This window comes from Perca flavescens, chromosome 6 (genome assembly GCF_004354835.1).
Source record: "Perca flavescens isolate YP-PL-M2 chromosome 6, PFLA_1.0, whole genome shotgun sequence".
Taxonomy (NCBI): Eukaryota; Metazoa; Chordata; class Actinopteri; order Perciformes; family Percidae; genus Perca; species Perca flavescens.
In genome coordinates this window covers 1329292-1343728 of record NC_041336.1, presented here as the reverse complement: position 1 = coordinate 1343728, position 14437 = coordinate 1329292, and the positions used below count along the sequence as shown (strand labels likewise).

General features: G+C 42.2%; 1 protein-coding gene across 1 annotated transcript in view; it reads left to right on the top strand.

Annotated features, from left to right (window-relative positions):
* The first annotated feature begins 953 nt into the window (after window positions 1-953).
* The window catches only part of LOC114556732 (complement C3), a 45880-nt gene continuing 32396 nt past the window's right edge, over window positions 954-14437 (top strand). Inside the window, exons 1-9 of the mRNA XM_028579765.1 lie at window positions 954-1035; window positions 1901-2096; window positions 2521-2683; window positions 2862-2950; window positions 3834-3922; window positions 7199-7281; window positions 7386-7473; window positions 7584-7686; window positions 13852-13972. Of these exons, the coding sequence (XP_028435566.1) occupies window positions 959-1035; window positions 1901-2096; window positions 2521-2683; window positions 2862-2950; window positions 3834-3922; window positions 7199-7281; window positions 7386-7473; window positions 7584-7686; window positions 13852-13972 (1009 nt within the window). The 5' untranslated portion in view covers window positions 954-958. The remainder of the gene's footprint in view (window positions 1036-1900; window positions 2097-2520; window positions 2684-2861; window positions 2951-3833; window positions 3923-7198; window positions 7282-7385; window positions 7474-7583; window positions 7687-13851; window positions 13973-14437) is intronic.

Below are 14437 nucleotides of genomic sequence, written 5' to 3'. Positions count from 1 at the left end.
TGTTCGTGGGTTACCGCCCCTTGAGGCACCTAAGACCCTAAGACCACAGCTCCTCGCCGCAGCTTCAGCAATGGAAACTTTGAACATTGTCCACTCGAGTTCAATGCCCCCAGCCTCCACAGGGATGCACGAAAAAACATAAATATACATAATCTATATCTATACATATATGAAATAGATCATGAAATACATAAATGAGGCAATACATATGAACATAGGCATTAGTCATTATAGTTCAATAGCCTAAATACATATGTTTTACTTTTATTTATTTCCGGGGACTTTTATTTATTCAGTCTATTTATGCACATTATATTCAAAGGAAGTTTTGTTATCTCACAGACTTCGACTAAAAGCAGCTAGCAAGCCATTTTTATAATACCTGTTTATGAAATAAAAATTGAATGAACGAAAAAGTACACGGACCGTTACAGACCCCATAAGGAGACCATAAGGAACAGTGTGAAATACCCTATATAATCATTCTATCACCCCTTTAAAAAAACAGGCCATTTTTTATTTCTATTTCCGAGTGATTTTATTTTTGTTATATGAAATAGAAAATGAAAATCAAAGCATATTTTAAATTTCTCCCATCCCCTTTGGACCATGAAAAGGAAAAATGCCTTGTATTTCAGTTTTAAATTTTGTATTTTAAAACGACAATCAAATAACCATTACTTTTTTTTGTTTTTTAATGCCTGTTAATGAAATGAAAATCAAATGACCAAAACATACACTGACCTTAGAGGGGGGGCGATTAGTTTCAACAGTTTCTCAACTGCTGCTGGGAAATCATGTGTGGGTGTGTGCTTGTGTTACACGTGTACAGATACACTTTGGGAGGAGGGCGGGCGAGACAGTAGTGAGGGGAACTGGAGGAAGTGGGGGGGTATGATGGATAAAAGGAGGGTGCTGCAGAGCGACAGTCTACAGTGGATCAGGATCAGGCTGAAGGATGAGTAGGACTCTGCTGTGGCTGCTGGCCTCTCTGGCCTTTGCCTCTCTGACTTCTCTGGCTGATGGAGCTCCATTGTAAGTAGACCTGCATTACCTTTACACCCCCCCATGTGCTTTAGATAATTCACACAGAGCTAAAATATATAGTTTGTTTGTTCGTTCATCTTCCTGAGGAAATTATTATTGGTTAAACTGCAATAGGAGCAACACAAATATCTAGGGTGTTCTGCATGTATATTCAATTAAAAAAGTGTATGGATGGAAATATTAGTTTAACTAACTTGTGTCTTACATAATAACAAGTTGAGTCCAGTTTGCAGTTTATGTAACACAAGTCAAGGTAATGATGAGTTGGCCTCATTCTTGTTCAGAGTTTACACAACGATGCATTAAGCCAGACAGAGCAAAAGTCTAGAGGCATGATGAAATGTGTTGTTGATCCAATACAGGATCTTCATCAAGGTAATCAATAGATCACTCGATGTGTGTGAAGTCCATGCTGGAGCTTATGATCATAATCTAAGCAAATAGGTTTGTTTTCTTCAATAATTTGGTTGAATTGAAACTTTAACTCACAGACTCTAAGACAGTGGTTCTCAACATAAACCTGAGGGGCCAAGAGGCATAAGTAAGGAGGGGGGACATTTACGTTGCACAAAATTATGTTAAAATGTTTAGACTTTTCTACAATTTTTTCTTTTTGTTCTTGTGAAATACTAAAATATTCCTATAACTTACCACAGTAAAAAGTCTCACATAGTAAAGCCAATATCTGTGTTAAGGGTTTACCATGCAAGCACTTCTTAATTTATTTTTAAGGGGTCACACACAAAAAAGGTTGGTAATGTTTGTCAGTACATCATAAACAGCATGAGGTCATGCATGTGAATGGCAGTATATTCACATCAATATCTTTCTCTCTCTCACCGCTGTTCTGCAGGAAGGTGATGTCTGCCCCTAACTTGTTGCGGGTAGGAACAGCAGAAAACATCTTTGTGGAGTGTCAAGACTGCACCGGAGATAACATCCCGGTCCAAATCAACGTGATGAACCATCCAATCAAAAGCACAACGCTGACATCCACATCTGTGACCCTTACCAGTGCAAGAAACTTCCAGGAGCTCGGACAAATAACGGTAAATTAAATACTGTCCTACTGTTCCATTATTAATGTGACTATTATCGCCACTGTTCATCACACCCCCAACCGGCCCGTCAGACACCGCCTACCAAGAGCCTGGGTCTGTCCCAGGTTTCTTCCCAAGAGGGAGTTTTTCCTCGCCACTGTCGCACTGCTTGCTCTTGAGGGAATTACTGTAATTGTTGGAATTGTTGGGGCTTTGTAAATTATAGAGTGTGGTCTAGACCTACTCTATCTGTAAAGTGTCTCGAGATAACTCTTGTTATGATTTGATACTATAAATAAAATTGAATTGAATTGAACTGTATATGCATGTTACTGTAACTTGACTTCAATTACTAACACGACCAGAAATAATCTAGAAATGAATCCAGAAATGTACATCCTGATGCACATACTGCTCATCATACTGGTTTCAGATCCCTGCTGACAGCTTCAGTAAGGATCCTACCATGAAGCAGTATGTCTACCTGCAAGCTCAGTTCCCTGACCACCTGCTGGAGAAAGTCGTCTTAGTGTCCTTCCAGTCCGGGTACATCTTCATCCAGACTGACAAGACCCTCTACACCCCCAACAGCAAAGGTCAGTTCAATACTGAGCTGCATAACTGTTAAGAAACACACTTACTTCTGTGTTTTTCCATAATTAAATTATTTTATTGTAAATTACAGTACAACGAATCCTCCTTTTGAAATTTTTGACACAAATTTGAGACACCTTCCTCCAACCTTCAGCAGCAAAATCTTTCTGTCTCTGTCAGTTCATTACAGGATGTTTGCATTGACGCCCCGTATGGAGCCCGTAGAAAGGAATGCTCAAACTGATGCTTCTATTGCCATTGAGATTGTGGTATTGTATTTTATCTTTGATAAGCACAGATTGTAATGTAATGGTATATAGTCAGCTGTAACTGAGAGCATGAATCCTCTTAATGAGGTGATATTACAAATGCTTAACAGCAGATAATGTTCATAGTAACCTCGTGTCTTTATTATGTTTTTAGTAAAACCTATCCTGCTACTTTACTTTACTTACTGTAAAAAGTCAATCTAGTGGCCGAGTTGCACATTGAACACAGCCTCTCTCTTCAGTGGCAGGATGAAAGCTAGAAAAAGTACCGGAAAAAGAGTCAATATAGACATAGGTCATGGATTGTAGAAAAAGGCATACATTAAAGGTGTCCTGCCACACAAAACCGTTTTTACTTTTTTTTTTTTTTTTTTTTTTTTTTATGTTCAAGGTCCATATGTGTTTGTGTTATGTGGTGAATGTGAACATGAACTGCTACCTCCTCTGTCAGCTCTAGCCACTGAACAGAAATAAGAGGAGAAATCAGGCCAATCACAAAAGCTGGTCAGTCTGACATCATGCTGCCTGAGCTCATTACTATTCATGAGCTTGCCCAGTTGGGCTGGGTAATGGATGCTGACAGCCAGGCTCTCATTGGCTAGCTGCCAATCAGAGTCAAGCAGCTTAGCTCGTTGAATATTAATGAGAACTGGCAGAAATTGAGCTGAGCCCTCCTGCCGGCTTTCTATACCACGCTAGAATGGCTTGAAACAAGGTAACCAAGGTTACAGAGTCCATGGTATAACTTCATACATTACCACAAAGTAATTAAATATGTGGTAAATGTGGCAGGGCACCTTTAAATATAGCATGTATTTACTAAATCGATTTGTAAACTGGAACGGCTCTCTGTTTATGGTTGTTCAATATTGTTTATTTTTAGACCCCTGAGGACATCATTTTACCATTTGAACCAGTCTCTTTGATATCAGGGATCCACTCTGGAGTTTACCAACTCGCTGAAATTGTCAGGTTAGTATGTTATCTTGCTTGAATTAAATTTTCCACATTGTATGTTAATAATTTAGTTTTATTGGTTAATTTACATTTTACCATGGATAACAGGTTAAAGCAACACTATGTAAGATTTGTACCTTAATATAACAGCTTCGAAGTTATTTCGATGGTAAACAAACTCGTATAATATGGAATGCCGTTTTATTCACAATTAAATAAATGAATAAATACATAAATAAATACATAAATACATGAATAAATAAATAAATATGCCTTTGAAATACATCATGAAATAAATAAATGAGGCAATAAATACATAAATAATTAAATACATTTATTTATTTCAAGAGACTTTTATTACATAAGTCCCCATTTATTTATTTCAAGAGACTTATTTTCCTAAAGCCACATTTATTTATTTCAGGAGACTTTTATTTTTCTAATGCCACATTTATTTATTTCACTCTCTATTTATTTCCAGTTCTTATATGCAAATCAGGGGGCGTGGCTTTCTCTCACTTTCAGAACAAGGGGCGTTTCTCAATACCAAGAATGCAAACTACGGACTTGTGTTCTTGGGGAGAACGTTCTTGCTGGTTGTTCTTGGAAGAATAAACTCGCAAGTTCACAAGCACAGAAAACGCTGTTCTTCCTGTTATTGGTCAACACCCCCAGCACAGAGGCTACCTGCAAGGCTCCAAAATAACAGCTAGATATAAAAAACACAACAATATAACCACTTTGTATTAAAACAATCTCCGGACAAGAACACCTCATAATGCTACAACTATTGCAATAATGTTGAAAAATAAAACTAATTGAGCTTCAATTTTATTGTTTATGGTTTAGCTCAAACACCCTTTACTTATTCAAAAGAGTGGAACGCGATCCCTACTATTATTAGTGTATAAGTTTAAGTCAGTTTAAATTAAAAAAAAAAAATAGGCATATGCACTGGTGTGTCCTATGTGTTCCTATTAGTGTGTGTATTATGTGGAATTATCATTTCTATATTATTGTAGTGCACTGTATATGCCCAGGGAGATGGAAATTAGAAATTCAAATTATAAAGGTTGGTGTCTCCCCTTTAGTCTACATAACATGTCATAGCAAGTTACCACTTTAACTGTTCATTTATCATACAGACTGAAACTCAACTTCTAATAAATCAGAAAACAAATACACCAAAAATATGAACTAAATACAAAATATAATGTTGGTTATAGCCTTTGGCATAATTTAAACAAACTCCGAGTGTGTCTGTCCGAGCGCCGAGCTAGTGGCCCCGGCAGGCGCAAGCTGGCGGCCGCGTCAATTTATGGAGCTCCGAAAACTCCGAAAACTTTGGAGCAAATTGTCAATTCGGCAAAGATTTCGCAAGACTGCCTATATTCGAAATCTAAACCTTTCATTTCTCGCCTAAAATGTTCTCAGAAGTGAATTTAATGGCAAAATTTTTTAAAACTGTCCCGTTTTTGGGCTGTCTATGTACTGGAAATCCAACCATCATTGAATGCCGAAATGAATGTTGGGATACAGCTGCTGCAAAGTTCATACAAGTTACCAACCGATGTATCCTCGGTAAATGGGCGTGTCAAGAATACATCCGGGAATTTTAACTGTTCTTGGCGAAATGGGAACTTGTGTATTGGGACAATACTTTGGCAACACGAGAGGACGTTTCACAGGGACACAAGAACACAAGTCAATAGAAGAACACAGATTGGGAAACGCCCAAGGTGAATGGGACTTCTTCGGCAGACCAACAACAGGACAATTTGAACAATTTTTGCCATCTTATTCATCACTAAATTCACTTCTGAGAACGGTTTAAGCGAGAAATGAACTGTTTAGATTTCGAATATAGGCAGTCTTGCGCAAATCGTTGCCGAATTGACAATTTGCTTCAAAGTTTTCAGAGTTGAGAAGCTCCATATAGTGACACGGCAGCCAGCTAGCGTCTGCCGGGGCTGCTAACTCGGAGAACCCAATGTAAGCTGGAAGTCTCACACACACACACACACACACACACACACACACAGCCAAAGCGCAGCACGCACAGGAGGGGGGAGAAAGAGATACCCGTTTCTCTTCGAGAACAATTCCCATTCACAGTGTCTCACTTCACCTTCAATGGAAATGTTCAGTTTAATGTGAATTAGAGCAGTTGTTTGCCCGGTAGCTCACTTTAACAACGCCTCAGCTGTCATGTCAACCCACAGTGGACAGAGTACCACGAGCTGCCTGTTGTGGTGCTCCGTCAGGTCAGCACTAGTTGGTGGTCTAGTTACCCCAGAATAGGTGACTGTGCGCTGAGTAAAAGTACTGAACTACCGGTCGTGTTGCACTCTCACTTCGCCATCCTTTTTTTGCCCACAGCTCTGTTCTGAAAGTGAGAGATAGCCACGCCCCCTGATTTGCATATAAGAACTTGAAACAAATAGAGAGTGAAATAAATGTGGCATTAGGAAAATAAAAGTCTCTTGAAAAAAATAAATGTGGACTTATGAAATAAAAGTCTCTTGAAATAAATAAAAATAGACTTATGAAATAAAAGTACCATGAAAAAATTATTATTTAATTATTTATGTATTTATTACCTCATTTAGTTATTTCATGATGTATTTCAAAGGCTTATTTATTTATTCATGTATTTATGTATTTATTTATTTATGTATGTATTAATTTATTTAATTGTGAATAAAACAGCATTCCATAGTAGTAGGGTGAATTATCCCGATAGCAAAGCAGGGGGGGCGCTGCTGGCAAAACCAGCAATGCAGGCTTGAGAGGTGGCACGCCGCCAAATCTCGCGAGAAGTGGGGGAGGGGATCAGGCCGTGACTGCTTACGACATTAGCATTAAATACAAGTACTCCACAAATGGAAACTGCATAGTATGCCTTGAATTCAATTCAAACATTAATACTTTAAATAATTTAAGATTATACAAAGTAAATTTGAACACATTTATGTTGTGTTTTCTACAGTTAATTTCCCATGTTGATGCTAATTTGGTGTTTGGACAGCTACTTGACCAAAATGATCTAAGTCATACAGTGTAGGAAGTGTGGAGACACATTAAATCCTCATTCCATACATCACTCGAGCCAATACTTCTGTAATTTCTGTAGTTACTATCAACAGAAACTTCTTTGCAGCTGCTCATACGTATGTGTATTCTCTTAATTAATCATTAATTCAATCAATTTCTTTTATTTTGTATAATATTGATATTAAAAGAGTGTGTGTGTGTGTGTGTGTGTGTGTGTGTGTGTGTGTGTGTGTGTAGTCCCGGACTGTGGAAAGTGGTGGCGAAGTTCCAGAGCAACCCACAGGAGAGCTATTCTGCAGAGTTCGAGGTCAAAGAATATGGTGAGCCCCATGACCTGCAACTTTATTTAAAACTTGGATAAACCTACAATATTCACATGATTTTACATGATTGAACACACAGTAACATGTTTCCAATTGTTCAGTGCTGCCCAGTTTTGAAGTTAAACTGATGCCTGATAGTTCCTTCTTCTACGTGGAGAGTCCAGAGTTCACCCTCAACATCAAAGCTACGTACGTGAAGGTTTATCAGGTGTTATTCTGAAGTTGTGTTGCTCTTTTAGTCAATTAGTCATGTGTTTTTGTTGTTCGCATTTTTTCATGTCTTTGTCTTGTCGATTTAGGTATCTGTTTGGTCAAGAGGTGGATGGCACGGCCTACGTGGTGTTTGGGGTTATGGAAGACAATAATAAGAAGAGCTTTCCAGCTTCTCTTCAGAGAGTGCAGGTGATCACATACTCATGTTTGCTGTAATTAGGGCCCGAGCGCCGACAGCGGCGAAGGCCCTATTGAAACTGAAGGAATTATTATTTCACCAAATGAATTGGCTTTTTGAAGGGCTTAACATATTCAAAAACTCACCAAATTTGGCGGTTGCATCAAGTCTGGTGAACATGTACATATTTTCAATAATCGGCCTGATGTGTCCCGGCCCTAAGGTAGAGTATTGTGTAAGATATTATTGAACTCAGCAGAGAGTTCCTTTTTAATTGCTGATGGTTTGACCCGCCCCTATAATTTAGCCACGCCCCTTTTCACAGCTAATGAACTGTATGACTTCTTCAGTGAGGTATCGTTGAACTCAGCAGGGAGTTCCCTTTTCATTGGTGATGATTTGCGGTGTCTGAGTGCCGCGCAAATGCACGGTCGCAAGCGGAGTCCGACGGTAACCCCGACGCGCGCAGAGGCGCGACGGCCCGTCCATCGCTGCTTGCAGCTTTAATTATTATTCTTCCTTCGTCCGGCAAATTAATCTTCTTTTTGAGGAGCTTAACATATTCAATCACCAAATTTGGTGGTTGCATCATTTCTGGTGGAACTTTACGTATTTTAAGGGTTTCGGTAATAGGCGCGCAAAAATGGCTCACTATAGCCCCCTACAAAATTAAAAAAATTTAGCCCCTGCAGTGCGTTTCCCGTAGACTCACGAAACTTGGTACACATACAGTACAGGCCAAAAGTTTGGACACACCTTCTCATTCAATGCGTTTCCTTTATTTTCATGACTATTTACATTATAGATTCTCACTGATGGCATCAAAACAATGAATGAACACATATGGAATTATGTACTTCAGAAAAAAGTTTGAAATAACTGAAAACATGTCTTAAATTCTAGTTTCTTCAAAGTAGCCACCCTTTGCTCTGATTACTGCTTTGCACACTCTTCAGCCCATGGGCCCACCACCTGTGGGAGGAACCGCTGGGGTCGGGTGCGCTGCCACATGGGTGGCAGTGAAGGTCAGGGGCCTCGACGGACCAGACCCGGGCAGCAGACGCTGGCTCTGGGACGTGGAACGTCACCTCTCTGTGGGGAAGGAGCCGGAACTGGTGCGGGAGGTGGGCGCTACCGGTTAGATCTGGTTGGGCTTACCTCTACGCACAGTCTCGGTTCTGGAACCATACTCCTGGATAGGGGTTGGACTCTTTTCTTCTCGGAGTTGCCCAGGGTGTGAGGCGCCGGGCGGGTGTGGGGATACTCACAAGCCCCGGCTGAGCGCCGCCACGTTGAGTTTACCCGGTGGACGAGAGGGTCGCCTCCCCACGCCTGCGGGTTTGTGGGGGAAAACTCTGACTGTTGTTTGTGCATATGCACCAAACAGGAGTTCGGAGTATTCGGCCTTCTTGGAGACCTTGAGTGGAGTCCTGCATGGGCGCCAGTGGGGACTCCATTGTTCTGCTTGGGGACTTCAACGCACACGGGTAATGATGGAGACACCTGAGAGGCGTGATTGGGAGGAACGGCCTCCCTGATCTAAACCAGAGTGGTTGTTTGTTGTTGAACTTCTGTGCTAGTCATGGATTGTCTATAACAAACACCATTTTCGAACATAGGGATGCTCATAAGTGTACCTGGTACCAGAGCACCCTAGGCCAAAGGTCAATGATCGATTTTATAATCGTTTCATCTGATCTGAGGCCATATGTTTTGGACACTCAGGTGAAGAGAGGGGCAGAGCTGTCAACCGATCACCATCTGGTGGTGAGTTGGGTCAGGGGGTGGGGGAAGACTCTGGACAGACCTGGTAAGCCCAAACGTGTAGTGCGGGTAAATTGGGAACGTCTGGAGGAGGCCCCTGTCCGACAGACTTTCAACTCACACCTCCGGCGGAGCTTTTTCGTGCATCCCTGTGGGGGCTGGGGGCATTGAACCCAGTGGACAATGTTCAAAGTTTCCATTGCTGAAGCTGCAGCGAGGAGCTGTGGTCTTAGGGTCTTAGGTGCCTCAAGGGGCGGTAACCCACGAACACCGTGGTGGACACCGGTGGTCAGGGAAGCCGTCCGACTGAAGGAGTCTTTCCGGGATATGTTATCCGTCCAGAAATGCTCAAGGCTCTGGGTGTGGAGGGGCTGTCCTGGTTGAAACGCCTCTTCAGCATTACGTGGAAGTCTGGGACAGTGCCAAAGGAGTGGCAGACTGGGGTGGTGGTTCCCCTTTTTAAAAAGGGGGACCAGAGGGTGTGTGCCAATTACAGGGGTATCACACTTCTCAGCCTCCCTGGTAAAGTCTACTCCAAGGTGCTAGAAAGGAGGGTTCGGCCGATAGTCAAACCTCGGTTTGAGGAGGAACAATGCGGATTCCGTCCTGGTCGTGGAACAACGGACCAGCTCTTCACTCTCGCAAGGATCCTGGAGGGAGCCTGGGAGTATGCCCAACTGGTCTACATGTGTTTTGTGGATTTGGAGAAGGCGTATGACCGGGTGCCCCGGGAGATACTGTGGGAGGTGCTGCGGGAGTATGGGGTGAGGGGGTCTCTACTCAGAGCCATCCAATCTCTGTACAACCAAAGTGAGAGCTGTGTCCGGGTTCTCGGTAGTAAGTCGGACTCGTTTCAGGTGAGGGTTGGCCTCCGCCAGGCCTGCGCTTTGTCACCAATCCTGTTTGTAATATTTATGGACAGGATATCGAGGCGTAGTCGGGGTGGGGAGGGGTTGCAGTTTGGTGGGGATCTCATCGCTGCTCTTTGCAGATGATGTGGTCCTGATGGCATCATCGGCCTGTGACCTTCAGCACTTACTGGATCGGTTCGCAACCGAGTGTGAAGCAGTTGGGATGAGGATCAGCACCTCTAAATCTGAGGCCATGGTTCTCAGCAGGAAACCGATGGAATGTCTTGCCTCCAGGTAGGGAATGAGTCCTTACCCCAAGTGAAGGAGTTCAAGTACCTTGGGGTTTTGTTTGCGAGTGAGGGGACAATGGAGCGGGAGATTGGTCGGAGAATCGACACAGCGGGTGCGGTATTACATTCAATCTATCGCACCGTTGTGACGAAAAGAGAGCTGAGCCAGAAGGCAAAGCTCTCGATCTACCGGTCAGTTTTCGTTCCTACCCTCACCTATGGTCATGAAGGCTGGGTCATGACCGAAAGAACGAGATCCAGGGTACAAGAGGCCAAAATGGGTTTCCTCAGGAGGGTGGCTGGCGTCTCCCTTAGAGATAGGGTGAGAAGCTCAGTCATCCGTGAGGAGCTCGGAGTAGAGCCGCTGCTCTTTGCGTCGAAAAGGAGCCAGTTGAGGTGGTTCGGGCATCTGGTAAGGATGCCCCCTGGGCGCCTCCCTAGGGAGGTGTTCCAGGCACGTCCAGCTGGGAGGAGGCCTCGGGGAAGACCCAGGACTAGGTGGAGGGATTATATCTCCAACCTGGCCTGGGATCCCCCCGTCGGAGCTGGTTAATATTGCTCGGGAAAGGGAAGTTTGGGGTCCCCTGCTGGAGCTGCTCCCCCCACGACCCAACACCGGATAAGCGGACGAAGATGGATGGATGGATGGACACTCTTGGCATTCTCTTGATACTTATCTTTGGTGCTAAGGCTCAAAGACAGTAAATTGTGGCTAATCTCAGTTTTCTGTCTCTAGAGAGCAAAAGTGAAGCTAGAAATCTGAGTTATATTAGACAATGATTTAAATTTTAAGCGTCATATCAACCAAGTCACAAAATCAGCCTTCTACCATCTTAAAAATATTTCTAAGTTAAGGGGCTTTCTGTCAAAGGAAGACGCTGAAAAATTGATCCATGCATTTATAACAAGTATGACGTTTGAACATATTACACCTGTCCTTAGACTTTTACACTGGCTCCCAGTAAAGGCTAGAATTGATTTTAAGATTCTGCTCCTAGTATATAAAGCTCTCAACGGCCTTGCACCTCAGTATATTAGAGACATGCTCATTATATATGAACCAGCAAGACTCCTCAGATCCACAGGCAGTGGTCTTTTAACTGTCCCTCGCTGTAACTCCAGAGCAGGGGAGGTTGCTTTTTGTGTCTATGCCCCAAAGATATGGAATACCCTGCCAGTGGAACTGAGAGAGGCATCCACACTGAATATTTTTAAAAAAGGATAAAAACCTTTCTTTTTACAAAGGTTTATGATTAACAGAGTTTGTCGCTATTCAATGTTGATCTTTTAAGTGTGTGTGTGTGTGTGTGTGCCTAATATCCTCTGTATAACTATGTATAAAGTGTTTTATTTGTAAGTGTACTTTTTTGCACGAAGCACATTGTGTTATATTAACTTATATGAAATGTGCTATAGAAATAAAGTTTGATTTGATGAGCTTCAAGAGGTAGTCACCTGAAATGGTTTTCCAACAGTCTTGAAGGAGTTCCCAGAGATGTTAGCACTTGTTGGCCCTTTTGCCTTCACTCTGCGGTCCAGCTCACCCCAAACCATCTCAATTGGGTTCAGGTCCGGTGACTGTGGAGGCCAGGTCATCTGGTGCAGCTCTCCATCACTCTCCTTCTTGGTCAAATAGCCCTTACACAGCCTGGAGGTGTGTTTGGGGTCATTGTCCTGTTGAAAAATAAATGATGGTCCAACTAAACGCAAACCGGAAGGGATGGCATGTCGCTGCAGGATGCTGTGGTAGCCATGCTGGTTCAGTATGTCTTCAATTTTGAATAAATCCCCAACAGTGTCACCAGCAAAGCCCCCCCACACCATCACACCTCCTCCTCCATGCTTCATGGTGGGAACCAGGCATGTAGAATCCATCCGTTCACCTTTTCTGTGTCGCACAAAGACACGGCGGTTGGAACCAAAGATCTCAAATTTGGACTCCTCAGACCAAAGCACAGATTTCCACTGGTCTAATGTCCATTCCTTGTGTTTCTTGGCCCAAAGAAATCTCTTCTACTTGTTGCCTCTCCTTAGCATTGTTTCCTAGCAGCTACTTGACCATGAAGGCCTGATTCAGTCTCCTCTTAACAGTTGTTCTAGAGATGTGTCTGCTGCTAGAACTCTGTGTGGCATTCATCTGGTCTCTAATCTGAGCTGCTGTTAACTTGTGATTTCTGAGGCTGGTGACTCGGATGAACTTATCATCAGCAGCAGAGGTGACTCTTGGTCTTCCTTTCCTGGGGCCGTCCTCATGTGAGCCAGTTTCGTTGTAGCACTTGATGGTTTTTGCGACTGCACTTGAGAAAACATTCAAAGTTTTCGCAATTTTCCAGACTGACTGACCTTCATTTGTTAAAATAATAATGGCCACTTGTTTCTCTTTACTTAGCTGATTGGTTCTTGCCATAATATGAATTCTAACAGTTGTCCAATAGGGCTGTCGGCTGTGTATCAACCTGACTTCTGCACAACACAACTGATGGTCCCAACCCCATTAATAAGGGAAATAATTCCACTAATTAACTCTGACAAGGCACATCTGTGAAGTGAAAACCATTTCAGGTGACTACCTCATGAAGCTCATTGAGTGGCGGCGATTTAAAGTGTTTAACGATGAACGAGAAAGTGGCTGTAACTACAGTGTACATTCATGTCATATGAATGACAATGTACAATGTGCTTGAAATTTCCTACAATCAACAAGGGTCCAGGCCTGAGGACACCTACAGGCCAATATTGACTTTTGGTCGTAGCTGGCAACAGGAAATCAGCCTTATATGGCAAACATCATCCGATTTACATGAAACTTAGAATGTGTGGTCTTCTTGTGATGCTGAGCCGCCCCCTATACTGTAACCACGCCCATGTAGCCAGGCCAGGCCCCCTTTGTGGCTTTTGAACCGTTTAAGGTAGAGTCATGTGTGAGGTATCACTGAACTCAACAGAGTTCCTTTTTGATTGGTGAAGGTATGACCCGCCTCCCTAAGCGTTAGCCACGCCCATTTTCATAGCGACCCATTTGATGTAGAGTCTTGTGTGAGGGATCATTGAACTCTGCAACTTGAGTTTAAGCCTCAAGATTCAAGTCAAAATTAATTCTCGATTAAAAAAACGATTCACAATATGTAAATGTAGTTAGTTTTTAAATTGTTTTAGGATGTTGAGAATAATGCCAGGCTGACATACTGTAAGAATTTACACTTTAGTGCCTCCAACTGTTCATTGACTGTATCACTGTATGACTGTATTTCAAAATGCATTTTTACATTAGATAGCGAATGGTATTGGAGAGGTGACACTGAAGAGAGAGCACATCACACAGACTTACCCAGACATCTCTAAACTGGTGGGGAGGTCCATATATGTAGCTGTCAGTGTGCTGACGGAGAGCGGTAAGAAAGAGAACATTTGTTTGTGCTTGTTCACTATGTTTGATTATGTGTGGGTCAAATTAAATATCAGTATTATCAGTTTATTACTATTATTATTATAATTAATAATAATAATTATAAAAAATATTATTATAATCAGTAATAATAATTTCACATAAAGAAGAGATATCAACATAAGTTGTTCTGTATCAGTTAATCTAGAAGAAAGTAAACAGATGTTAAAGTAGAATTCTGGTCGACTTTAACACATAGCTCTGTTGTTTCTAAATAAAGAAAAATGAAAACAGTCGGTGCCGCCTACACCGTGTTATCCTCCTGCTAGCGTTAGTGATTCCTTCTGAGTTAAAACAGTGAATCTGACTGCAGTAGACGTGAAAGAAATACATCAAAGTTTTGCTAATTCATACCTCTGTTTAGTTATGGTGTTGAGATGGCAAGACTTCTAGAACAAAACTACAACACCGA